General features: G+C 43.9%; 1 protein-coding gene across 12 annotated transcripts in view; it reads right to left on the bottom strand.

Moving 5' to 3' along the window:
- Positions 1-1,346: 1,346 nt before the first annotated feature.
- Positions 1,347-26,195, bottom strand: part of ENPP2 (ectonucleotide pyrophosphatase/phosphodiesterase 2) — a 134,085-nt gene continuing 109,236 nt past the window's right edge. For 5 of the 12 annotated variants that reach the window (XM_040261167.1, XM_040261160.1, XM_040261162.1 and 2 more), the window contains 7 exons: positions 18,143-18,217; positions 16,706-16,842; positions 15,456-15,591; positions 14,724-14,801; positions 11,132-11,264; positions 9,543-9,699; positions 1,347-2,622 (listed from right to left, as the gene is read on the bottom strand). In XM_040261167.1, the coding sequence (XP_040117101.1) occupies positions 2,452-2,622; positions 9,543-9,699; positions 11,132-11,264; positions 14,724-14,801; positions 15,456-15,591; positions 16,706-16,842; positions 18,143-18,217 (887 nt within the window). In that variant the 3' untranslated portion in view covers positions 1,347-2,451. The remainder of the gene's footprint in view (positions 2,623-9,542; positions 9,700-11,131; positions 11,265-14,723; positions 14,802-15,455; positions 15,592-16,705; positions 16,843-18,142; positions 18,218-26,195) is intronic. The other 7 variants (XM_040261170.1, XM_040261165.1, XM_040261166.1 and 4 more) reach the window with 3 other exon arrangements.

Here is a 26,195-nt window from a genome sequence, read left to right on the forward strand (position 1 = left end):
CAGGGAAAACCATAGCCTTGACTAGACGGACCTTTGTTGGCAACACTAAAGTGCAAGTTCTGTGAGGAGCCATGTTTATCTTAGTTTCATCCTCAACAGCAAGTCTAGGTTCTGGCATGTAGTAGATGGTCAGTTAACCATGACACGGTACTAAACAGTGAGTGATATACCAGTTCATCTCTACCACACTTCTGTTGCCAAACCAGATATGTTTTGCCTGATGGGCGGCAGGTTAAAACGCTGAGACACTGAGGTTTACAGCAGAGAGATGATTTATTTGAAAGGCAATAGAGTGAAGAGACATGTCAGATCCATCTCCCAGAAAGCAAGGAGCTTGGGGTGTTTATGGGACAAAAACACGAAGAGGCAGGGTGCTCTGGGGTTGGGGAGCAGGAAGATCACCAGGAGAGGTGATGGAAGAAGGTGCAGTAGCCATCGTCCTCTGTGCGGGAGTGATTAAGCGACAGGCCTCAGCACATTCAAAACCCGGAGGCGCAGAGCATGACCTGCAGGGGAACTTCCGGCTCGGTGACGTCAGAAGGTCACTGCGCGTGGGCGTTCGCGCCTGCCCAGCTGGAGGGTCGGGGGTCCTAGCCAGTCTTAACCAGCTCAGCGCAAATGAGACACAGCTGACTCCAAGTTCCTGGGAAACAACCTGGGCAAACATCTTATTGTTTAGGCTGCATGCCACTTGGAGGACATGCAAGTGTTTTGATGACCTTGATTTGTGAAGGCAGGTGAAATGGATTTGAGTAATAATTACCTCCGGTTTCACTCCCACCCTATTTACCCCAAACTCCAAAGCCCAATTCCAGCCTTGCCCGTCCCCACCTCCACCTCTTCCCTTTTCCATAAAATCGTTCCTGAGCATATGAAGGGCCAGAGATGTGCGTGGCACATAGTGGTTGCTGGATAAACACAGCTGCCATCGGTATTACCAGGGCACTTCTCCCAGTGTATTCCTGTAGCTGTGTTTCCCAAACACCAGTTTTTCTCATGCCACTTTCATGATTTTTCCCATATCCCCACTGTCCATATAGCATCTGTCCTGCTTCTGTTACGTACTTCTTAATACAACAACTTCCTTCTTAAGGAAACAAATGTTTTAAATATTTATTTCTTTGGCTGTCCCCGGTCTTAGCTGTGGCACGCAGGACCTTCGACCTTCGTTGGGGCGTGTGGTATTTTACCTTTTAGTTTGGGCCTGTAGGATCTAGTGCCCTGACCAGGATCGAACATAGGCTCTCTGCACCGGGAGCACGGAGTCTTAGCCGGTGGCCCACTAGGGACGTTCCCTTAAGCAAATTTATTTTTAAAGGAAAATTTAACTGCTATTGTTTTTTTTAAGAGAAGATTATTAACTGTTAGAAATATGGCAGTACTGAGAGGCATCTTCATCCACACACAATCAGAAGGACAGAAAAGCTCTAAATGACTTCCTCACTTTGTGCTTCATTATTCATGGCCACAATTGGCTCCATCAAAAATCACCCCATCTATCATTCAAACCCTTCTGTCACATTATGTTATCCTAATACTGTTCACTTAGCATTTAGTATTCTCTACCTTGATTTGTTAAATATGCCTATATATCATCTCAGTGTCTTATTTCTCTTTATATCCTTCCTGGTTCTTAGGTTGATACTTATACAGAATATATGCTTAGTACACTTTCAGTTAAGTCCAATAAAAGCTTTGAAACAACTTGATCCAAGGAACCTGTTCCTCCAACGTTCAAAATATTATTTAAAGCAGACAGGTGAGGGAAGATAGTCAGGCGTTCTGGTTCCCTTCTCCCTCTGTCCTTCTAGTATCCCACAGATATGTATCAATACATCCTCTACCTCATTCAAGCCACATGGTGGACTATTAAGGATGTCCCTTTGTCTATGTAAACTATATCCAACTAGGAAGAGGGCCCAATACAAGAAATGTATCCTTTTCATGCATGAAATACACTAGAAACAAACCCTCTAATTTATATGAAACAAAGGCCGAATAAAACCAGGAAAAAAAACTGAATGTGTGATTTATTATATTTAAGATTGGTCTATATTGGTCTATAAGGTTTAAATATGTCTGTCATAATTAACAATAAATGAATGCAACTTTACAAAATCAGTATTTCAATACAGTACGGGACTGAATGTGGCAGCTGTGCATTGGAAGACTGAGACTTCCTCAATGCAAATATGGATGAGGCAGCACCATTTAGAAGCTCCCACTAAAAACGCAAGGGGCAGTAATCATCACAAGCTCTACTCAGAACACAGGGCTGCCTGAATCAAGCATTAGAGGAAAACAGTGGGGCCATTCAGCGTAAGATGTCAGATTTGGTACAGGATTAAAATACTAGCTTTTTTTTAATGTCCTGGTTTCAAATTAATAAATACAAAAACAATATAAAAATATACACCAGTTGTTAAGTCTGCAGCGCAGAGGACCGGAAGGCTAGATCTCGCTCTCATAGGTCTGCAGGAACGTCTTTAGGGTCAGAATTTCCGGGTAGCTGCGGCTGGTCTTGCGGAAGAAGTCCAGGCTGGTGAGATGCTCGATGTCCCGCACCCGCGCTGTGTGCATCTTGAGAAGCTCTTCCACCCATTTCGACTCGTCCTCTGAGCTCTGCCACGGAAAGGAAAGACAATCAGAGTCAGAATTTTCCAAAGGCGTTTCTCCAAACACTCTGTTTGGTCCAAGTCCACACACGACCTCTGCGAACTCCCGCACCCAAAGCCAAGGTGTTTTCTTCCTCCTTGGATTCTCCGCGGCTCCCACATCCCTGCCACAACGCACCACAAATACTGGCCCTCGGCTATCGAAACATTTTCAGCGGCAGTTAGCTGGACTGAAGAAAAGCGAGGTGTGGTGCAAGAGGACGTTTGACTCAATGAGTCTTCAGAACAGAAATCAAGGTCAGAGAGTGCGAGGCCCTGGGGAAAGCAGGCATTTGTCTCTCTCCCCGGAGGTTGAGTTGAAGCGAGGAGCAGAGCGGCCGCCCCCGGGGGCTGCAGAGCTTGTGTGCAATGCACACGACGCGTGTGCACCCCAGGAGCTTCTGAAGAACATGCTCGATTGATGCCGTCACCTATTAGACTGCAACGGATTGAGACTGCAATAAGTTTGACTCAACTCCTATCAGTTGAGCCGCTCAGTGAAGACACCTGGCACTTTGGGGCCCAAGAGGCCGGGGCTGGGAATGCAGTGGCGCCCCCTGCCTGGGAGGCCTCGCTGGAGCTCTCTCAGCGCTCGGCCCCCTTTTCTTCATTGGTACAGAAAGAATGCTGCTTACTGCAGCTCCAGGGACAGGAGGAAGGGCAGGAAGGAAGAAGGGGTGAGAGTGAAAAACACCATCACAGGTGATCCCAGGATGGGAAGAAAGGAAATCTCTTTCTGTCTTAACTGCTTGCGAAGAATCGCCTCATTGGCCCAAACTCAAGATGAAAGATATTTAAATGTCTCACACTAAATAATTTATTTCACATCTAAGGAGAAATGAATAAAGTAAAGCCGGGACCTCCCTGGTGGTCCAGTGGCTAAGACTCTGCACTCCCAGAGCAGGGGACTCAACGTTTGATCCCTGGTCAGGGAACCGGATCCCATATGCCACAGCTAAGACTTGGTGCAGCCAAATAAATCAATGATTAATTAGCAAAAAAAGAAGAAAGAAAGAAAAAATAATGCCCACAAAGCAGTCTTTACTTTAAAAAAATATTTTTCACTTCTGAGGGAAGTTGAGAGAATGAGATCTGAGAACCTTGAGAATGTGGGGAAATGTCTACCTTCAGAGAAGAGAAGGGGTGGGAGGGTCTTTGCAAATAATCTCATTTCCAAATTGCAATGGCTGCCAAGAGTCCTTCTACAAGTTGAAGGGTAGCTGCATGTCCCAGGACTGAGACAGCTCAGGCATGCCTTTGCCCGAGTCTTCCACCGCAGGCGGTCTCCGTGAGCTACACCAAAGCCCAAGAACCTGCACTGGGTTTTCTCGGAAAGCTCCAACCCACATGGGCCTGGACAGGGAGCTCTGGCAGCTCGTGCCAGTGCTAAATACGTCCAGGAGGGTGTTGGTTCAGGAAACTGATGCTGGCCATCCCCGGCAAAAGGAAGAAACAGGAAGAAATTGCTTTGGAGGCTGGGGGAAATAAGGATTTTAACCCTCCATGCCCCACCCTCCTCACCCAGGCTGACCAAGATCTCTGCGATTCATAGGAAAGGACAGGCCTATATATAACTCTGCCCACAACGGTACTGACCAGTCCTCAGTGTGACCATATAATTAACGAAGTAGGAGGTCTCCAAACGGGTCGGGACCCCCTCAGAGTAAGCAGAGTAAGCACGAAGAGCTATTTCGGGAGAATCTTCATATTTGACTCATTCATTCGATTTTCAATGGTCAGTAAGTTCAACGTTTCCTTTGTGGCCGCAGTCTTTTGAGTGTGTGGACACGGGGTGAAAGGGTTTCCTAATTCTAATAATGGCCAGCTGGGATTATAAGAATTTGGGGAAAATCTGTCTTTTGCTATTTCTTTCCTAGGGAAGTGATTTGCCAATTGCATCTGAGAGGCATTCTCCTCTGGTTCTCACAGGCTAAAATCCAGCCTCCAACTAGTCAAAATACTGGCTACCCTACAAGGAAGAAAATGACTTCTGCCCCTTGCTAGCTGGCAACGCACTCAAGTATTTGCTGCAGGAGACTCTAGTATGAAACGCAAAACTAATGAAAGTCGAATAAAAGTTCAAGTGAACCAAGAGAGAAAAAGAAAAACTTTAAAAATAAAGAACTTTACACATTAATGCAAATGAAAGCACAATCCAGGGACTTGCTTCGTGTTTGTTTTGGTTTTTGTTTTCGATATGGACATTTATTCTTCACCAGCCTTCCTTCCAAACGAGCTTGTGAATTCAAGGCCCAGCAATTTTAAGGTGGGCCTTAAAGTAAGGATGTAATTCAAAATGACATGTGTACCCCCATGCTCGCTGCAGCACTGTTTACCAAACCCAGCTCATGGAGACAACCTACATGCCCCTTAACAGAGGATGGAAAGAAAATATGTGGTCTGTGTATACAATGGGACACAGCTCAGTCGTAGAGAAGAATAAAATTGGGTTATTTGTAGAGACGTGGAAGAGAAGAACAAATGTTGTCTATTAATGCATATACGTGGAATCTAGAAAAATGGTACAGATGAACCTATTTCCAGGGCAAGAACAGAGATGCAGACGTGGAGAACGGACGTGTGGACCCAGTCGGGGGCAAGAAGGGGAGGGTGGGACGAAGTGGCAGGTTGGGATTGACATATATACGCTACCATGTGTAAAGCAGGTAGCTAGCACAGCTCAGTGCTCTGGGATGACCTGGAAGGGTTGGATGGACAGGAGGGACGGTCCGAGAGGGAGGGGCTATAATACGTACAGTTGGTTAATTTCATTGTACGGCAGAAACTAACAGCATTGTAAAGCAATTATACTCCAATTTAACAAAGTAAAAGAAAGCACAGACAGCTGTCTATGTGGCAGGGGGTTCTTCAGTAAGAAGCACGCTGGCCATGAGCACTGCAAGAAACACCTCTAAGCCCGGGCAGGGAGGAAGGAACGTGAGGACATCAGTTGGTGTCGTCAGACATAAGGTTGGGAGGAATAAAAACTGCCTTCGAGCTGAGTTCACAACAATGTTTTCAAGCTCCTCCATCACCCACTTCCCCAAATGACAGGAAAATGTGAACACCTTCCCTTAAGAACTTAGGTGTCTCTTACATGGCTTAAGTCCAAAATGTCTTTGTAGACTCTGCCTTGTCTTAAACATGTATGGCAGTTTTGAATTTCACCCCATCAAATATGTGTTTACTTTTTTGCAAAAATGTTATCTCCCCACAACAAGATTTCAGTAAAACTGAAGTTCAGATCCAGAGGTATTATACCCCCCAGCCCCAGTACACCATTAGCTACTCCTGTGGGGTGTAGACAATCAGAATTGAGAAGGTCAAGCCAATCAGTTGAGGATAGCTCCTCTTTCACCTGACGCTCCCTTGCTTCTCCACCTCCATCCAGTTATTTCTAAGATCTTATTGATTCTTGCAGTACAATATTGCTGCCTTCCACCTTCCTTTAGAAATCTCCAAGACCACACCCCAGTTCAAGTTCTGTTACCTCAATCTTGGGAATCCCGCCAAAGCCCTTTGAGGACCATGCTTCATCTCCTCCAATTCTAATTTATCTCCCCAAACAGAGGCCAAAACACTGCTCTTATGCCTAAACATTTTTTGTGGTTACCTTTGTGGCTTAGCTGGTGAAGAATCAGTCTGCAATGCAGGAGACCTGGGCTGGGAAGATCCCCTGGAGAAGGGAAAGGCTGCCCACTCCAGTATTCTGGCCTGGAGAATCCCATGGGTCGCAAAGAGTCGGACACGACTGAGTGACTTTCACTTCACTAATGTCAATGCAATAAGCAAAAAATGTGAAGGCTCCAAGCTTCCACTAGAGAAATCTGATAGATGTGAAAGAGGATGGACTTTTGAAAACAGGTCTTGAATCTAAAGTTCTGCTCTTCTACCGACTAGCTAGAAGGCAACCAGACCACCATGCCACACACCTTTCCTTTATGAGCCACGGGTTCCTCAAGACTCAATAAAGGGGAAGGGGAGGGGGTCATACGTACCCGCCTAATAGGGTAATAAGGTGATGAGAAATAACACAGGAGACAAGGCTGCACAGGACTGGATGGTCAACGCTAACACCTACTACCATGGCTGCTATGACTATTTTTATTTTATTTTAATTATTATTATTTTTGGCCTCATGAAATGTGGGATCCTAGCTCCCCGACCAGGGAGGGAAACCAGGCCCCCTGCTTTGGAAACACAGAGTTTTAACCATCAGACCAGCAGGGAAGGCCTGATGACTTTTATTTCAAATTTGATTCTACGCAACCTTTAAAACCTTATCTCCCACTATGATCTTCGTTACCAATATTCTGGGCAAACTTACTTAGCTTCTTTTTAATCCATATTTCACACTTCTATCTTTTCCTGAACCCATTGGTTTTGTTTCGGATAGGTCAATCTTCACCTGTAATTGAAGCCCTAGCCTCAAACCTGCCTTGTCCACGAAGCTGAAAATCTGTCTCGAAGCTACTCTTAAGTCTCTTTGCCTTTTAGTGGAGCAGAGTGCTTGTTTCATTTGCTCTCCCCTGGAAGGCTGCCTGGAGGAGTGACTGTGTTAAACACAGCATGGTTTCTCCCAGGGTACCTTACATAAATAATTAAGGAATTTAAGCACTGCTTGTTGACTAAAAATTTTCTTCTGGAGATTTTAGCTCTGATCCTTCTATTCTATAAACAAAAGCATAGAGACTGTTCTAAAATCAACCTTGAAGCACAAGGTTTCCATCGCATTAAAGGGACCTGGAGTGGTCATGTGATTTGCCCCCAAGCGCAGCATTCGACCAGGGCCAGGCGCACACAGCACGGCTCCTGTCTGCCTTCCCGGGCCTTTTTCATCCTGCCGCCCTGCTTTCACGTTGGAATAAGTGAATCGAGTCATCTGTCTTATTTAAGAATGGGGTGACCTGTTTCACCTGCCCTAACAACTTACACATCAATGTCTGATGTGTAGAGCATATACTCCTGTGTGTTTGTGTCTATATTTAAAATGGATAACCAACAAATTCCTACTGTGTAGCACAGGGAACTCTGCTCAGTGTTACGTGGCAACCTAGATGGTAGGGGAATCTGGGGGAAAATGGGGATATATATATATCCCCAAATGAATCCTTTTGCCGTCACCTGAAACTTTCACAACATTTGTTACTTAGCTATCCTTGTTGCTATTTTAGTCACTAAGTTGGGTCTCTCTGCAACCCCATGCACTGTGACCTACCAGGATCTCCTGTCCCTGGGATTCTCCAGGCAAGAACACTGGAGTGGGGTGCCATTTCCTTCTCCAGAGTGATTGGCTATACTCCAATATAAAAAAAACCTTTTTTTTAGTTTTTATTAATGAAAATTTCAAACAGCCACAAAAGTAGAGCGAATGATATAATGAGCTCCTGGCCGCTCTTCCCTCATTTCAATAACTATCAAAGTTGGGCTACTTTTCACTGTTTTCAAAATATATTTGTCTTTTGCAAAACTGAAGGCATTTGAACACTTTTATCGTTTGTCAAGAGCAAACACTGAAATAGAACTTTATTAAATGTACAATACCCTTACACTGAAAATTAAAACACCATTAGGACACAGAGTTCCCAAGTGTTAGGCAGTTTTGTTGGGTCTTTTCCAAAGAGTCAACTTGTATACCCATTTGTATAGTCCAAATGTTTTATAATAAGTGTGTTCTAGTTCAAGGGTGGGGATATAATTTAAGACACAAAGATGAATTCTGTCAGCAAATCCCAAAGGACACTGCTTTTTTATAACTACATTTTTTTAATTTTCAAAATTAAAATATCAACATCACTAGCAACACCACATCTACTGTGTAAAGTTCAAATTTCCTTTGCTTGCTTTATTTGTTCTTGAACTATGTCCCATTCAGGGAGTGTGGTCAGAGTGCACGTGTGTCAGCTGCTGCAGCCCTGTCTGACCCTTGGCAACCCTGTGGACTACAGCCCTCCAGGCTCCTCCGGCCCTGGGATTCTCCAGGCAGGGACACTGGGGTGGGCTGCCATACGCTTCTCCAGGGGACCTTCCTGACCCAGGGGTCAAACGTCTCTTATGTTTCCTGCCTTGGCAGGCAGGTTCTTTACCGCTAGCACCGCGTGGGAAGCCCTATAGTCAGAGTACAAATACATAATTTATTTGAATTCTTTTCTCTGTGCAGTTATGCTATAAACTTAATGCACCGTCATTTGTCTCATTTTATTTAATATGTATACATATAGCTGATTCAGTTCATTGTGTAGTGGAAATGAACACAACATTGTAAAGCACCTATATTCCAATTACAAAATCATCACAGAAGAAGGTGGGATGATTTGAGAGAATAGCACTGAAACATATACATTACCAAACCTAAAACAGATCGCCAGGGGGAGTGTGCTGTGTGACGCAGGCACCTGAAGCCGGGCCCGGTGACCGCCTGGAGGGGTGGGAGGGGACACCTGTGTGCTTAGCCGGCTCACACGGACGCACGGAAGAAACACCACAACATGGTGAAGCAACGATCCTCCAACTAAAATCGAACAAGTTCCGCTTATGCCTTACAAACAGGGTGAAGCTATGCCCCTCGTTTAAGCATGGCTCATCCCTGTTGTCTGCAGTTGTTATTTCATAGCATCCTCCCTCCACTTCCAGAAATGTGCTAGTCTGGATAACAATAATGATAATAATAAGTACCTATGTACTTGCTGAACAAAACCTAGATAAATAAATAAAATTAAACAAGTAAATTTTAAAAATAATAATAGCAATATAAAGACTTTTAAAGCAATGAGAATGGAACCGGCAATACGCGTGAGATAAAGGAGCGAGGGCGGAAGCGGAAGCGGAGGCGGAAGCGGAAGCGGAGGCGGAAGCGGAGGCCTCGAGGGCCGCCATGTCGGCACTCACGTTGCAGCTCTCGTCGTTGTCGGGCCTGTGGGGCAGCACGAAGGCGGACACGGAGAGCGGCCCGTCGCAGCGGTCGGCGGGCTGCGTGAAGTCCAGGCAGCTGGTGAGGACGCTGTAGTAGTGGGTGGGCACGGGGACGGAGCTGCCCTCCACGTACCTGGCACGGGGAGGCAAGACGAGTCAGGGCTGAGGAGAGCGCTTTGGGCGGCGCGCCCAGCGAACGCGGCCCCCGCGGGGAGGGAGGCGCCTCCTCACGGACAAGCTTGACCCACTTCTCCGCCTTTGAGGAGAATGTTTTCAGTGCCCCAGACCTCCTTTCTCTCAACCTGGCAGAGCAGAAGAGAGACTCGAGGCAAAGGAAAACCGCGGGAACCCGGCCTCAGAGGCCGCACACGGGGCCGGGCCCGCGCGGCGCGGGGGACGTCGGGAAGCGTCCGGCGGCGCCGCGGGAGCAGCGGCGGCGGTTCTGAGCGCGGGCCTGGCGGGCTGCGGGCCGGGACGCCCCGCGAAAGCCTCCGTGCTGGGCAGCACCACTGCGAGGCCCGCACCTCCGGAGAGTAACTCACAGATTCGTATCAGATGGGCCAGGGGCAGAAACGCAGGAGCCGGGAGAAGAACGGCCCTTTCAAGCCGCAGTGAGGGCCGGAACTTGGTACAGAGAACTCATTTACTAGAGAAACCTCTAAGGACTGAGTGCTAAGCGTAAAGAATTTTTGCCAGTAGAGCACAGCATAGGAAGTGATCATTCCTTACTTCGTTTTCTCTTATCTTCATTTTAATCATTTTCAAAATACTGAAATTACGATTAAGCTGATAATACAATTTGAGCTTAAAACTATAACAATAACCATCAATAAATGTATGAGTAAGATAAAATTTCTCTTATGGATGACTGGAAAGGGAGTAACAGCTATCTTATGACTTATCTATATCAAAAAAATTAACATTTTTGTCTGCTGCTGCTGCTGCTAAGTCGCTTCAGTCGTGTCCGACTCTGTGCGACCCCACAGACGGCAGCCCACTAGGCTCCCCTGTCTCACAATTAAACCCTGTCATATTTTGTGTTACTCTGTTTCATGCATGTATAAAATTGTGATGATCTATAATGAATTTGTTGTATTTATATCTTCTTGCCTTCTCCACCAGACTGTAAGTTCCTCATGAATAGAGTATGCCTAATTCTTTTATATCCCTAATAGCACCAGAGAGGGACAGAAATGAGATTTGATCAAAGTTTCTATGCAATTTCTTATTGAGATGTACTGACTCAGAAAACCTAAGGAATTTTAAAAGTCCCCCCCCAAAATAAGGGAAACAAGGGAAAATTATTTCCATGAGTTATTAAAGAATAAATGGGAAAAAAATCTCTTTTGATACATATTCTTTGATAGAGCTGAAAAGTGCATTTATTTACCACAAATTCCTGTTTCTTTCAACCCCCAATGCCATGTTTCATAAAAGGCCCAAAAGAACTGAAGAATTTACAAGGAGAGTCAAAGAAGAACAGGTTTAAGAGGCATTAGCTCTTCTCTGGTACATGAGTATTTGAAAAGTATTCTTGAGTGAGATCTTGGAATTTAAAAGCTTACTGTTTGATTTTGTCTTGTGTGTCGTGTAAGCCATCGTAGTCATAGTCAAAAACTGGTCCACTTATCACATTAACTCCATTTCTTTCTGAAGCGTATTTCTTCACCAGAACCCTTTGGAAATAATTCCAGATGCCTGTGCAAAGACAATATCAGTTCTTTGTGAACAAAACTCCTTGCTTTGGCCGAATTCTCTCTAGGATGTGTTAAACAAGACACGTATCACAAGTTAAGAGACAATAGAGCTGTTGTGATTCTTGAGAACAGTCCATCGTAAAGCACTAGCTGTGTGTGTGTCATTTATGAACCAGAAAAGACATGGAGACATTCATTGGTAGAGGAGTTTAACCTAGGTGAACAGTCAGGGAAGGCTTTGCAGAGGAAGTGGTTATTAGGCTGAGATCTGAAGGATAGGGGGGTATTTTTGAGCAAAGAGGTAGAGACAGAACATTCCAGGAAGACAGAATAGCTGTGCAATGGAGGAAGTATAGTGTTTGTGAAAAATTGAAAAAAGGCCTTAATCTACTTTTCTTTCTTTCACGATGTCATAGACTAGTTCCCAAGTTTATGTCTCTAGCCCTAACCTTTCCATGCAGCTCCAGACATATTTTCCAACCACCCATCTCACGGTGCATTTGAAGACCTCATAATCATATCTAACAAAAAATTCAAACAGAATTCTTAATTCTCCTTTTCACTCCTGTTCCATCTCTTGGCTTCTCCATCCCAGTCAGTGGCACTCACTCTCGGATGTTCAGGTCAAAATCCTAGGACTCACCCTGGACTTGTCTGCTCTCTTCATACACATGTGGCAAAGTCCTGTCAGTGAGACCTCCAAAGCACAGCCCTGTCTTCTAAAACTGACCACTCCTCACCATTCTCACTGCATCCACACTGATCTAAGCCACCATCTTCTCTCGCAATGAGCCACCACAAAAGACTACTTCCTGGGCCCCTGGGAGAAACTTTTCCTTGTAGCTCATAGGTCCCCAACCTCCAGATCTAATGCCCGATGATCTGATGTGGAGCTGATGTCATACCAGAAATAAAGCACCCAATACATGTAATGCACTAGAATCATCCCCAAACCATCCCCTTCCCATCACAGAAAAACTCTTCCACAAAACTCGTCCCTGGTGCCAAGAAGGCTGGGGACCGCGGGCTGTATGTGGCCATTCTCTGGAGCAGCCAGACGGATCCTCTTACACCATGAATCGGAGAGTGACTCATGCTGCCCAGCACCCTTTTCTCACACTCCAGCTGATTTCTCCCGTAATTAGAATAACCCCCAGCTCTCCACTGTGGCCCCTGCCTCCCTCCATGGCTCTCCTTCCCATTCTTCCCCAGCTACAGGCTTTCTTCTGCCCCTGCTTGCTGAACGTGCTTCAGAGTCAGGCACACGCTCCTCCCTGTATCTGGAAAACTCGCCCTTGGTTTGTGATCCCCGGGGGTCTCCTCCACTCTGCATTTCTCAGCTTCATAGTCATCCTCTAGAGAAGACTTCTCTGTCCAGGCTAGCTCCAATTCCACGACAGTCAATCGCGGGGCAAGGACAGGGGTGGAAAGAGAAGAGAAAAGGCAAGAGAGGACGGGCAATGCAAACCAGAGAAGCTGGCTCCAAAATGTTAGATATGACTTACTGCACTCGACGCTATTGGGTTGGTCAAAGAACTTGTTCAGGTTTTTCTCTACAATGTGATTGAAACACTTGAACGTTTTGGCCAACCTGATACATGGGGCTTATGAGATTCAGGCTGTTATCATTTCTTACCTCCTCTAATTAAAAAATACTTGGGCACTTTTCCCATGGGGTTTCAACTGCTGATGAGCCTCTATCCTAAATGAGAGGGACAGAGCAGCCACCAGAGCCAAAACACCATGGATAATTATTTGGGATAAATAAGGGAGGACAGTGAGGGAGAAGTTCAAACGGTAACTTAAGCATAAAAATTGGAGAGGCACAGAGGGAAAGAAATAACAATGGGAACAGTCAAAAGGCCAAACCCGCAGAAATGTGGCCTGTGAAAAACCCTTCCCCACTGAAGAACAGCGGGCCCTCTGTGAAGGGCCTCTGGCCACACCAGCCTCCGGGTGGGACCCTGTGTGTGTTTCCTTTATTGCTGCTTGGTCAAAAAGGCATCAGCAAAGAAGAAAGAAATCCAGGAAACCCAGATTTGTGGAAACTCAATGAAGCTGCATTCCATGTAATATTATGACAAATGGATTTACGTGAGTTTATGAAACATTTCTCCACTGGGCCTGAGAGCAAACCAGGAAACCTCCTTTCAAAAGCATACTTTAAATTTTCACTCATATGCAACAGATTCTACCTTTGAATCAGCCCTTATTTACTAACTGAGGACATCAAGTAAACATTTTTTTCCTCTAAACCATGCTGGCCGTTTCACCAATGTCAAGTTGAGGAGGCACGGCCTCGTAGATGACACTTCACCATCTCATGTTTCTGTTCTGAAATTTTATTTTAGTCCTGAGAGTCATGTAACACAGCCCAGTGCGCCTTTACTAAGTGAAATTATGTAGAGATGTTTCCTTTTCCCACCCTTCCTAGAAGCATCCAGGTCTGCTTGCTGTAAATGAAATAAAGGGAGGTCAAGTCTGTTCCATAATGCTCTCTCTGTCTTTGAAGACATGGATGGATGGATGCATGGTAGATGGAAGGAAGATGGATAAATGGATGGTTGGAAAATGAATGGACGGATGGATGAATGGATGGGTGGAAGGAAGATGGATGAATGGGTAGATGGATGGATGGATAGGCAAATGAATAAATTCTTTGTTATCAGAAATAGAAAATGGACTGGACAATTAAGTTACAAATCCATATCAGTCATAAAAGTCATGCAATCAAATCTTATAATTTTACAAATGAGAGACTAAATGGCATTTCTATGATCACACGGGCAGTGGTCACACTCCAGGGACCAGAATTCAGTTTGGGAGCCAGAGCTCACCATGCTTATACCATTCATTTCATCACTATCACTCACAAATATTTATATTGTATAGAAAGAAATTATGAGTGTATATAATTTACACAGCCCTAAAACCAGCTGAATTTATACTCTGATGATTCAGAAGACTCATTAAGGTCTTCCTAGGTTTCAGGATCAATATTCAGACTACATCATCACCATTCCCCTAACGGAAGGATTGTTCATGGCTTTTACTGTAACATTCAATAAATAAATACAGATGCTATTAAATGTTAGATAGCATCCAAAATACAGAGAAGACTCTTTAAACCACCGATAGAGTGAGCACTGAAATAGGGAGAACAACAGATTAGAAGCACAAACTTGGTTTAGCTCAGATTCTACCATTCATGACCCGAGTCACTTCTTGTGACTTTAATTTCTTAACTATAAACAAGGGATAAATAATAATCCACCAAGCTCCCTCACAGATTCATAATTTGGATTAGCAATAGAGAATTTACATTAAAGGTTTTTGAAAATTATAAAGGCTAAACACATGAAAGTTATTAAAATGAATATAGAGGTAGGAAAGGTAAGTGGTAAATTTAGAAACATTTCTTCCCACAAATAATAATCTACTAGGTAAATATTGGACTTACGTTTAAAAGCAGGATACATTGGAACCATATTGGTTACAAGGAATGCATCATATTTAGCTTCTGGGGACGAGCTCAGATCTAAACATTAGGAAAACAAATGGTGTCTATTACACACTAAAATCGACATCAATACAAAGCAGTAATCTTGTAAAATGACCCAAACAGCACGCAGTGACTGGGGCCTGCTCTCGCATTTGCACTTCCCCTCTCTCTATGCCATCGCCTACTTCTCTTCCGACTCCACCTCTTCTTCACTCACTCGTTCTCCTTAAATAAAATTGTGTTCTTTTGCTTCCAACCTAATCTTGGGTCTACTAAGTATTATGTAAAACAGTTCCTTGACTTTACCAGTGTAATATGGACTTTAAAAAATGTCATCAAGGTAATGAGAGATAATTAAAGGGCTTCATGTATTAAGAGATCACATCTATAGTATTATTTAAAAGATTAATGTCTTATTAATTTCCAATTTCACTTTTAGATTCTCATTTAATGATGTCAGGAGACACACTGAATGTTCCCTTGCACTTTAGAACTCTCCGGGAATAGGATTTGTGAAAGCTGGTCTCTTTTTCTGGCTGCTTTTGGAAGGCTCCCAGAGAAGTTCATCTCCTCAATCTCTTGAGCACCCCTCTAAAAACCACCGAAATCCTAAATACCAAGTTGCACACGCCAGACTCCGCAAAATAACACCCCTCTAGAATGGTTAGATCCTGGTCTTCTGTAACTTACAAGGAGGAAAGAGGAATCCATAGGACATCTGTTTATCATTTTTGTAGGCCAAACAGCTCTGACTGAAACTCGGAGAAATGCGGACGTCAGGCCGGACACAGGTGGTCAGGTGTGCAGCGATGTCAGAGACGTCAGCCTGAACAGTGAGTCACAGGTCATCAGCAAAGCCACGGGGGAGACAGTACCAGACCAACAGGGACACTGAACCAGACTGCTTGGCTCCAAACAGCCAAAGTCACAACCCCACTAGCTGTCACTATAGCTCGTACTCTGATAGCCCCTCTTTAAAATAAACAAATGAAAAAGAGAGCACTTCCTTGGCAGTCCAGTGGCTAAGACTCCATGCTTCTAACTCAGGGTGAGGTTCAATACCTGGTCAGGGAACTAAGATTCCATGTGCCACTCGGCCAAAAAAAGAAAAATATACTCTTTAAAAAAAAAAAAGACCTCACTTTTAAATACACAAAGCTAGTAATTTTCAAACTTTTTTTCTACTAGCAGAGCTCTCTTATCAGTCTTAGGTAAAACAATAATACAGAAGGCAGAAATCTCACTGTTGACATAATGAATGAGATTCCACAGAAGACAGCTTAAAAAATAATATTCTGAGAAATAATATAGACATATCTCCTATTTTAAAAAAATAACTGTTTATGTATTGTATGTGCCTGAGTACAAATTAATAAGAAGCTATGTTTGGGGCAGTTGAAGTAGTCCTTTGTATTCAGAAATTAGAAACATATCTCGACTGTAATAAATTTTTCTAATTTCTGATATAAACTGAACTATCTCATCTTTACCAAAACTGAAACCCCAACATAAACCTTCATTAAAAAAACAAAACAAGATGTTAATGGGTCAGGCTGTGATGTGTGGAGCCATGGGTATATGGGAATTCTCTGTCCTTTCCATTTAGTTTTGCTGTGAACCTAAAACTACTCTAAATAATAAGTATATTAAAATGCACAGCCAAATCTTGATAGCTTCTGAAACTACTGGGCCATGACAAGCAGAGCAGAAGAAACTAACAGAATTAGTATGCTAGGCTATTTCACATATTACCGTGAAGTTATTAGAACATGGCAGAAAGCCTAATTCAAAATATTTCACAATAGATCGAATGTAGGATTTCTTTCATCAGGAAAAATTAAAGTCTTTTCTAAGACAAAATTCTGTCCCGCCAGCAATCATTCTGTTAAGGCATGGAGCGTAATGACATGAAGAACACGAAACCCAGTGCTCTCAATGACCTGTTTGGAAACAGTGTATGATGTCCAGAGTGGCATTAGGAATATTTCACTATAACCGCTTTCAAAGTCAGTGTGATATAAGATATCATATCTAGTCCGATAGAGCACGGCAGGCCGTCCATAGAGGAGATGTCTCTCTAGGAAAGAAAAAAGAATCTGTCTTAAATGCAGATTAAAATGTACACCAAATGTTAAAGACTCAAATGAAGAGAGTCAAGTTGTCCAACATTCGCTCGCTTACTATTAATAATGTAGCTCCTTCTCCTTAATTTAATCAGGTTAGTGTTCCTATTACGTTGGTGGTTTATTTGATCACCTAAGCATGGGTCAAGGCTTCCAGTCATCAAAACTGTAATTCAAATGCCACATTTATTTTAATAATTATTTTCCAGTTGTAAAGAATTTTAATCCACATGGGAAAGAAACATAGTAAATTGTGAAATGATTCAGCTGAATGGGAAGTCAAGACAGTTGTATTTTTATAGAATTAATTCCTTTGACCCTGAAAGGCTCATCAAATTAACCAACGATTTAATTAAGAGAAAGGCACTCTTTGATCATTATTTGTAAACTGCAACTCAAATACACATTATTTCAGCATAAAAAGTGAGCAGTAATGAGCGTTTAAAGTAAGTAGCTTTGTGACATGTAGGAAAACCCTTTAGGTAAGAACTTAAAGGAACATGTATAGATAAAATAAGTGGCATTCAAGAGGGTCCTCTGAATACAAAAGGAAGGTTGTCAGTTAGCAAAGAACTCAGTTAAGACCCCAGAATGTAGATTCCTCTTAGGAAAAAATAAAGGTTTAAAACCTTCATCTTCTAAGAAGAAGACAGGGGACATGAGCGGGCAAACCTTCATTCCATACCCACAATAAATGCCTCAAGCTTGATCTGCCCATTTTAGATAGGCCGAAGTCAGAATTGCCATGGACCCTTAGAAACTGGGGTCCTACAGATTGAAATAGCGACTGAGGCTTTGGCAATTCACAATTCCCTAAGTGATAACCAAAAAAAAAAAAAAAATTTGCTGTGATTTCTATTAGAGAAAATCTTTTCTGGCAATCACTTATTAAATTATGTATACATGTTGCTTTAATTAAAGTATTACCATTCTATGCAAGTAACAGAGAAAACTCTGTAGATTACTTTGCATGACCCTCGCAAGTAGAACTGCTGATTTGAGGCAAAACAGCCCACACTGTTACAACATAAGCCTGTTCTGGGTAGTTGGGCTTCGTCAGCACTGCAGTAAATGTAGAAGCCTTGGTTAAGCTGCTGAATTTAGGGACCCACCCCTAAGAATTAGAAAATAATAGGCTAAATATTATATAAGTGAAATATATAACAAACACACAAAAAGCCTGCAAATCATAACAGTAGTACTTGGGAGCAGTTATTAACCAGGTCAGACTGTCCTTCAAAACTCAAACCAAACCTTTTCTAGGTTCAAAATTTCCATTAACGTTTTCCTTGATTTCATTTTTGCTGCCTCTGAATTTCCTGGTTTCAGCTGGAAGCAGAAGTATCAAGATTCTTTGAGAAGCTATTCTCTTTTTATCATTCAAATTTTCATGCTTACCCAACACATTCCTCCAAGCTCAAATGCAAACCTGGTGGATTATCCAGTCTATCCCATTAAGGAGGACAGCAAAACAGCAACTGTGTTCCTTCACACACCACCCCTCTGTAGAGCAGGCATCAATCAATAGTCTTGCACAATCTGTAGACTCTACCAACTCTGGCTCCTCCTTACTTCTTGTCATCCCTCCATTCCATGAAGGCTGACTGATTTGCAGGACTGCCCTTAATCACTGTCAGCAACTCTATGCTATGATACATGTGACGCCTTTTCTTTCCCCTGGGAATAACTTTTCCACCAATCCCGTCACTTGTCTCCCTTCAAACGTGTCAGTATACCCTCCCTAGTCAAACATGTGTATCAGGTCCTGGGTTGTGGAATAGAGATAAATCATGTGTGTGTGCTGAGTCATTCAGTGTCCAACTCTGTGTGACCCCGTGGAGTGCAGCCCGTCAGGCTCCTCTGTCCATGGATTCTCCAGACAAGACTGGAAGTCTTGAGGCTCTCAGCCTCCAGAAGCTCACAGTTCCATGGGAGAAAGAAACATGGCCTGAATAACTGCAAGGCAGCCTGGCGCCCACCCTAGCGGAGACCCTGGCGTGGCTGAACAGGAGCACAGAGCCGGCACCTGCCACAGACGGGGTGGGCGCCAGTGCAGCCCTCCGGAACTTAGGGAGCCCACACCCCATTCATGCCTCTGTCCTGGCATAACCGCCCTCCTCACCCTCAAAAGGGGGCGGCAAATCAAATGGCCACATGGTTCAGCTCCCATGGAAAAGAGAGGGGAGGAGAGGCAAGAAGGGGAGAAGGGGACAAGACACCGAAGAGCCCCTTTCTCTTGAGACGTGTCTCTAGTTGAGCTTCTCCATCTCTACTTATGCCTTTGCCCTATATGTACAGACTCACTTTTCTTCAGAAATATGGGCTTCCTAGCTCCCAATTTATGCACTGCTGGAGTTTTTGGCACACGGAACACAAATATATCATTATCTGACTCACTTTTCCTCAGTTGTTAACTGACCATATATGAGATGAAGCAAAAAAAAAAAAAGTAGTAGCTTTGGCAGTCTCCTAAGAGCCCACAAGCTCCCCAGTGACTGAAAGAACCTACTTAAGTCTTCCTGAAGCATAAGAGGTGAAATCATCTTTGTAGTAAGAAACACTTTAAGCCCAGAATCCAAATTTAGACTTCCCTTTTGGGGTTGATCAGGGCTTCCCTGCTGGTTCAGTGTTAGAGTCTGCCTACAATGCAGGAGACCGGGGTTCGATCCCTGGGTCGTGAAGATCCCCTGGAAGAGGGCATGGCTACCCACTCCAGCATTCCTGCCTGGATAATCCCACAGATAGAGGAGCTTGGAGGGCTAGTCCACGGGGCCACAAACAGTCGGCCATGACTGAGTGACTGAGCCTTTTCGGTTTATCAGGGTATCAAAGAATCACAGGTTCCTGCTCACTGCCTGGCTCTGCTACTCCATACGACACCTTAGGCAAGTCACTCATGGCATTTCTGGGTAGCAAAAAGTCCCTGTTGGTTGAGCCACAGAGTGGACTTGGAGCTCAGTCTTTGTGCACGTAAGGTCCCCGTCCTGAAACCAGCCGCCCTGGAGATGAACTTCTAGTTTTGAAATATGTTCCTCGTGACTTCTTGACACGGATCTAGCATCCTTTTGTCTTCCCAGGCGGGGTTCCTACTCCATGAGATTCCAGACGGAGCCTCCATGCCACACCCCAGTTCCCTGTTTACAATAGTGTCTGGAATTCTCGGGACATGCCACAGTTCCCCTCCAGATACCACATTTGGCAAGTACTGGGAGGCAAATCTTTTTAAGTGGTGTGGACTTCCCTAGCCCTCTTTTTTTGTCTTCCAGCGTTTGCTTGTCCAGACTGGAGTGTGTATTTCTTTGCCCTCTTCAGCTTTCTGACCCATATTCCCATAGATTAGCTGGCTGACTTGAGAGCCACATGAAAATCTCTCCTCTTTTTCTGTTTGTGTTTTAAACATTCACTCCCACAATAATATGCTCTTACATTTTACCACAGAATCCCTACCCCAGGTCTCTGCTTTCCCTACCTCCTTTCTCTGCCTCGGCCTTATGAGTGTCCACTATCATTTACTGCTGAGTAAACAGCTTCTGGGATTAGACTGGATGTCTCTGTTAGCATCCTGGTCTTTCTTACCTCGGCCTTTAAAACACTGTGTTGTAACTCAACAGGCTAAATCTCACAATAAAATAATAACTTAATAAGGACAGGGCTTTTATTTATGTTGTTTACCATTGTATCTCTACCTCCAACATTGCCAAATATTGACCTGGATAAATAAATGACTGTTTTATTTGAAAACAAAATATTGTGCTTCATGACTTTCAAGACCTGGCTTTCTACATATGACCCATCTAATATAACCCCAAGAGATAGACTGGGCAGACCAGTCATCTTCCTCTTACTGATGCAGGAACTGAGGATTCATGATTTGTGTGAGGTAATTCAGCTACACGACAGCACCCAGCATCCAGGTCTCCGCCCGGCCCATTACTCTTCTCCTAGCTTTTTGGACAGTCTCCAGGTGGATGCCGCCTGCCGGGTTATTCGAATGGAGAGCACACTGGGTGGAAGGCCCACTTACTCCGGGCAGGAGCTCGGCCTGAGTCATGCCTGCTGAGGCGCTCATATGACCAGTGGTTTGTATCCAAGCATCTACTGCTTCAGAAACAACTTCCAAACCCTGCTGGGCACTGAGATTCTCTCCAAACACTCTCTCTTTATTCCAACCCTTAAAATAAGAAGCATTTACAGAGGGAAGCACAGAGGCTTTAGTGTCCTATAGAACTGGAGTCAGATCTCATCTCAGCTCTTTATAGCTTTGTGATTCTCTAACTTAACCTCCCAGAGCCTCATAGCTCTCTGAGATGCTGCATTCTTTTCAAGCAAGTATGTAAAGCACCTCGCTCTGTCTTGATCCAAGGTAGTTGTAGTGTAGTCAAGGGCATTTGGTAAATTCAGGCTTAAACTGAAAAAAGTGGTGAAAATCACGAGCCCATTCTGGGATGACATACCTCAAATCCCTTACGATTATACAGTGGAGGTGATAAATAGAGGATTAGATCATAGACAGAGTGCCTGAAGGACTATGGACGGAGGTTTGTACCATTGTACAGGAGGCAGTAACCAAAACCATTCCAAAGAAAAAGAAATACAGGATGGCAAAGTGGCTCTCTGAGGAGGCTTTACAGGTATCTGAGAAAAGAAGGGAAGCGAAAGGCAAGGGAGGAAGGGAAAGATAGACGGGACTGAATGCAGAGTTCCAGAGAATAGCAAGGAGAAATAAAAAAGCCTTCCTCAGCGATCAGTGCAAAGAAATAGAGGAAAACAACAGAATGGGAAAGACTAGAGATCTCTTCAAGAAAATGAGAGATGCCAAGGGAACATTTCATACAAGAATGGGCAGATAAAGGACAGAAAGGGGAAGGGCCTAACGGAAGCAGAAGATATTCAGAAGAGGTGTCAAGAATACCCAGGAGAACTATACAAAAAAGGTCTTAATGATCTGGATAACCATGATGGTGTGGTCACTCACCTAGAGCCAGCCATTCTGGAGTGTGAAGCCACGTGGGCCTTAGGAAGCATCACTATGAACAAAGCTAGTGGAGGTGATAGAATTCCAGCTGATCTATCTCAAATCCTAAAAGATGATGCCATTAAAGTGCTGCACTCAATATGCCAGCAAATTTGGAAAACTCAGCAGTGGCCACAGGACTGGAAAAGGTCAGTTTTCATTCCAATCTCAAAGAAGGGCAAGGCCAAAGAATGTTCAAACTATTCTACAACTACATTCATAGCAAGGTTACGCTCAAAATCCTTTGAGGTGGGCTTCAGCAAGATGTGAACCGAGAACTTCCAGATGTACAAGCTGGATTTAGAAGAGGCAGAGGAACAAGAGATCAAATTGCCAACATTTGTTGGATCATAGAAAAAGCAAGGGAATTCCAGAAAGACTTCTACTTCTGATCTACTGACTATACTGAAGCCTTTGACTGTGTGGATCCCAACAAACTGAACGATTCTGAAAGAGATGGGAATACCAGACCACCTGACCTGTCTCCTGAGCAACCAGTATGCAGGTCAAGAAGCAACAGGTAGAACCAGACATCGAATGACAGATTGTTTCAAAATTGGTAAAAGTGTGACAAGGCTGTATACTGTCACCCTGCTTATTTAACTTCTATGCAGAGTATATCACATGAAATGCTGGCATGGATGAATTACAAGCGGGAATCAAGACTGCCAAGAGAAACATCAACAGCTTCAGATATGCAGATGATACCACTCTAACAGAATCAAGATTGCCAGGAGAAATATCAACAACCTCAGATATGCAGATGACACCACCCTTATGGCAGAAAGCAAAGAACTAAAGAGCCTCTTGATGAAAGTGAAAGGGGAGAGTGAAAAAGTTGGCTTAAAACTCAACATTCAGAAAACTAAGATCATGGCATCTGGTCCCATCACTTCATGGCAAATAGATGGGGAAACAGTGGAAACAGAAAGACTTTTTTTGAGGGGCTCCAAAATCCCTGCAGATGGTGAGTGCAGCATGAAATTAAAGGATGCTTGCTCCTTGGAAGGAAAGTTATAACCAACCTAGACAGCATATTCAAAAGCAGAGACATTACTTTGCCAACACAGGTCTGTCTAGTCAAAGAAAGAAAGTGAAAGAAAGTGGAGTCACTCAGTCATGTCTGGCTCTTTGCGACCCCATGGACTGTAGCCTACCAGGCTCCTCTGTCCATGGGATTTTCCAGGCAATAGTACTGGAGTGGGCTGTCATTTCCTTCTCCAGGGGATCTTCCCAACCCAGGGATCAAACCTGGGTCTCCCGCATTGCAGACAGATGCTTTACCATCTGAGCCACCAGGGAAGTCCTATAATTTAATCAGAGCCAACAAGCCACAATAATGTCTGACTCCTTGCGACCCCATGGACTGTAGCCTACCAGGCTCCTCTATCCATGGGATTCTCTAGGCAAGAGGACTGGAGTGGGCTGTCATTTCCTTGTCCAGGGGATCTTCCCAACCCAGGGATCGAACCTGGGTCTCACGCATTGCAGGCAGACGCTTTTCCTTCTGAACCACCAGGGAAGCCCACCACTCAGACGGTGTCACGTCTAGTCAAGGCTATGGTTTTTTCAGTAGTCATGTATGGATGTGAGAGTTGAACTATAAAGAAAGCTGAGAGCTAAAGAATTGATGCTTTTGAACTGTGGTGTTGGAGAAGACTCTTGAGAGTCCCTTGGATAGCAAGGAGATCCAACCAGTCAGTCCATCCTAAAGGAAATCAGTCCTGAATATTCACTGGAAGGACTGATGTTGAAGTTGAAACTCCAATCCTTGGGCCACCTGATGCGAAGAACTGACTCACTGGAAAATACCCTGATGCTGGGAAAGACTGAAGGCAGGACAAGAAAGGGATGACAGAGGATGAGACGGTTGGAATGGCATCACCGACTCAATGGATATGAGTTTGAGCAAACTCCAGGAGGTGGTGATGGACAGGGGGGCCTGGCGTGCTGCAGTCCATGGGGTCACAAGAATTGGACACAACTGAGTGACTGAACTGACTGAAAATCACTGTGGATGCTGATTGCAGCCGTGAAATCAGAAGACACTTGCTCCTTGGAAGGAAAGCTATGACCACCCCAGAGAGACTATTAAAATGCAGAGACATCACTTTGCTGACAAGGGTCCATACAATCAAAGCTACAGTTTTTCCAGTAGTTATGTACGCATGTGAGAGGTGGACCATAAGAAGGTTGAGTGCCAAAGAATTGATGCTTTTGAACTGCAGTGTTGGAGAAGACTCTTGAGAGTCCCCTGAATAGCAAGGAGACCAAACCAGCATGTCGTAAAGGAAATCAACCCTAAATATTCACTGGAAGGACTGATGCTGAAGCTGAAGCTCCAATACTTTGGCCACCTAATGAGAAGAGCCAACTCGCTGGAAAGACCCTGATGTGGGAAAGATTGAGGGCAGGAAGAGAAGGAGGCAACAGAGGATGAGACGACTGGATGGCATCATTGACTCAACAGACGTGAGTCTGAGCAAACCCTGGGAGATGGTGAAGGACAGGGAAGACTGGCGTGCTGCAGTCCATGGGGTTGTGAGGAGCTGGACAGGATTTGCGACTGAACGACAACAAATTTAGTAAATTTTCAACATCAGCAAGGAATACTGATAGGTAGTCATTAAAATTCCGTGTTTGGAGAAGGAGAAATATCATATGACATCCCTTATATGCAGAGTTTTAAAATAAACGATACAAATGAACTTACAAAACAGAAGCAAACTTAGAGAACAAACATGGTTGCCTGGGGCAAGGGTGAGGGAAGGGATAGTTAGGGGTCTGGGATGGACATGCACACACTGCTGTATTTAAAACGGATAACCAACAAGGTATAGCACGCAGAACTCTGCTCAACGATACGTGTCAGCCTGGATGGGAGGGGAGTTTAGGGAAGAATGGATACATGTATACATATGGCTGAGTCCCTTCCCTATTTACCTGAAACTATCACAATGCTATTTGTTAATCGGCTCTACAAAAGAGAAAGTTAAGAAAAATTACGGTCTCACCCAATTCATCTTGGATCTTACCATAAATCATTAACAACTATGATAGGTATTGAGTTCTTCTACGTCTTCTGCAAGACACACATGAGGATACTTGCACAGAGAAACACAAGTATATTTCTGCCTTTCTTTAGCAATACTAACATCTCCAGTAAAATAACAAAAGTAAGAAGCATTTCATAATTGAAAAGAGCTACAGAGGAGTGTCCCTCTAGTTGTTCAGGGCTCTGCTTTAAATTGACAAGAATCACTAGTTGGTTAAATCATTTTTCTAATCAAACTAATTTCTCATAGGGTGTGATAAGGAGCCAAACATGGGTGTTACAATGGTTTTTACCTTTTTCTCACAAAGATGATAGTGAGTGCCAATCTGACTAAGAAAATATAAAACACAGTCCAGTAATGTAGACAGAGAGAAGACTAACGTGCAAAGAAACAGTGAAGTTGTTCTCACAGTGGAACTTCCAGCTGGCTCCGGGGCCAGAAATGCTTGCTGTGAGAAACTTAAGCATCCCCATCTCGTTCGTTCATCCATTCATCAATTCAACGGATTTCAAAATGAAAATTTAGTACGTTTGCCCAGACATTAAATACATCTGATATAGAAATAGCAGCCATCCAACTAAGATCTGGGATTCATTACAAATGTAGAAATATTAGGGCTTATAGAAAGCAGTTTAGATCATAATTTTTGAAGATTATATTGTTCTTTAGTAAAAGACTTGATTCTGTAAATTTAGTGTTTAGAATAAAACATTTACCATTGTTGTTCGGTCACTGAGTCATGTCCAACTCTTTGCAACCCCATGGACTGCAGCGCGCCAGGCCTCCCTGTCCTTCACCATCTGGAGTTTGCTCAAACTCATGTCCATTGAGTTGGTGATAAAACATAACCTAACATTAACTAAATATACTATTCTCTGTTACCTTGAATTTACCCTGAGTTGTTTCTCTATTGGAATGCCCAGCTTTTACAGATGTGGTTGGTACAAATGTATGTTCAGGGCACGTGATTTATTCTGAAAGAATCAGCTACCTACTTGTGTATTTTTTAAAAAACTAGGCAGGGAAATAACACAACGTCACATTTGTATAGAGCTTTAGGTCTACAAAACGGTTGAAAAGCCTCAGTACATGTTCAGAGATATGCAGAAAGGGGAAGTGATGGCTCTGAGCACAGCGCACACAGCACCGTGAACTCACGAGGTTCCCCCCAGCAGAGCAGACCCCGAAGATTTCCGGGGGGGACCAGACTCATGAACCAGGCACACAGAGCAGCCTG

Source organism: Oryx dammah, unplaced genomic scaffold (genome assembly GCF_014754425.2).
Source record: "Oryx dammah isolate SB20612 unplaced genomic scaffold, SCBI_Odam_1.1 HiC_scaffold_19, whole genome shotgun sequence".
Classification (NCBI taxonomy): Eukaryota; Metazoa; Chordata; class Mammalia; order Artiodactyla; family Bovidae; genus Oryx; species Oryx dammah.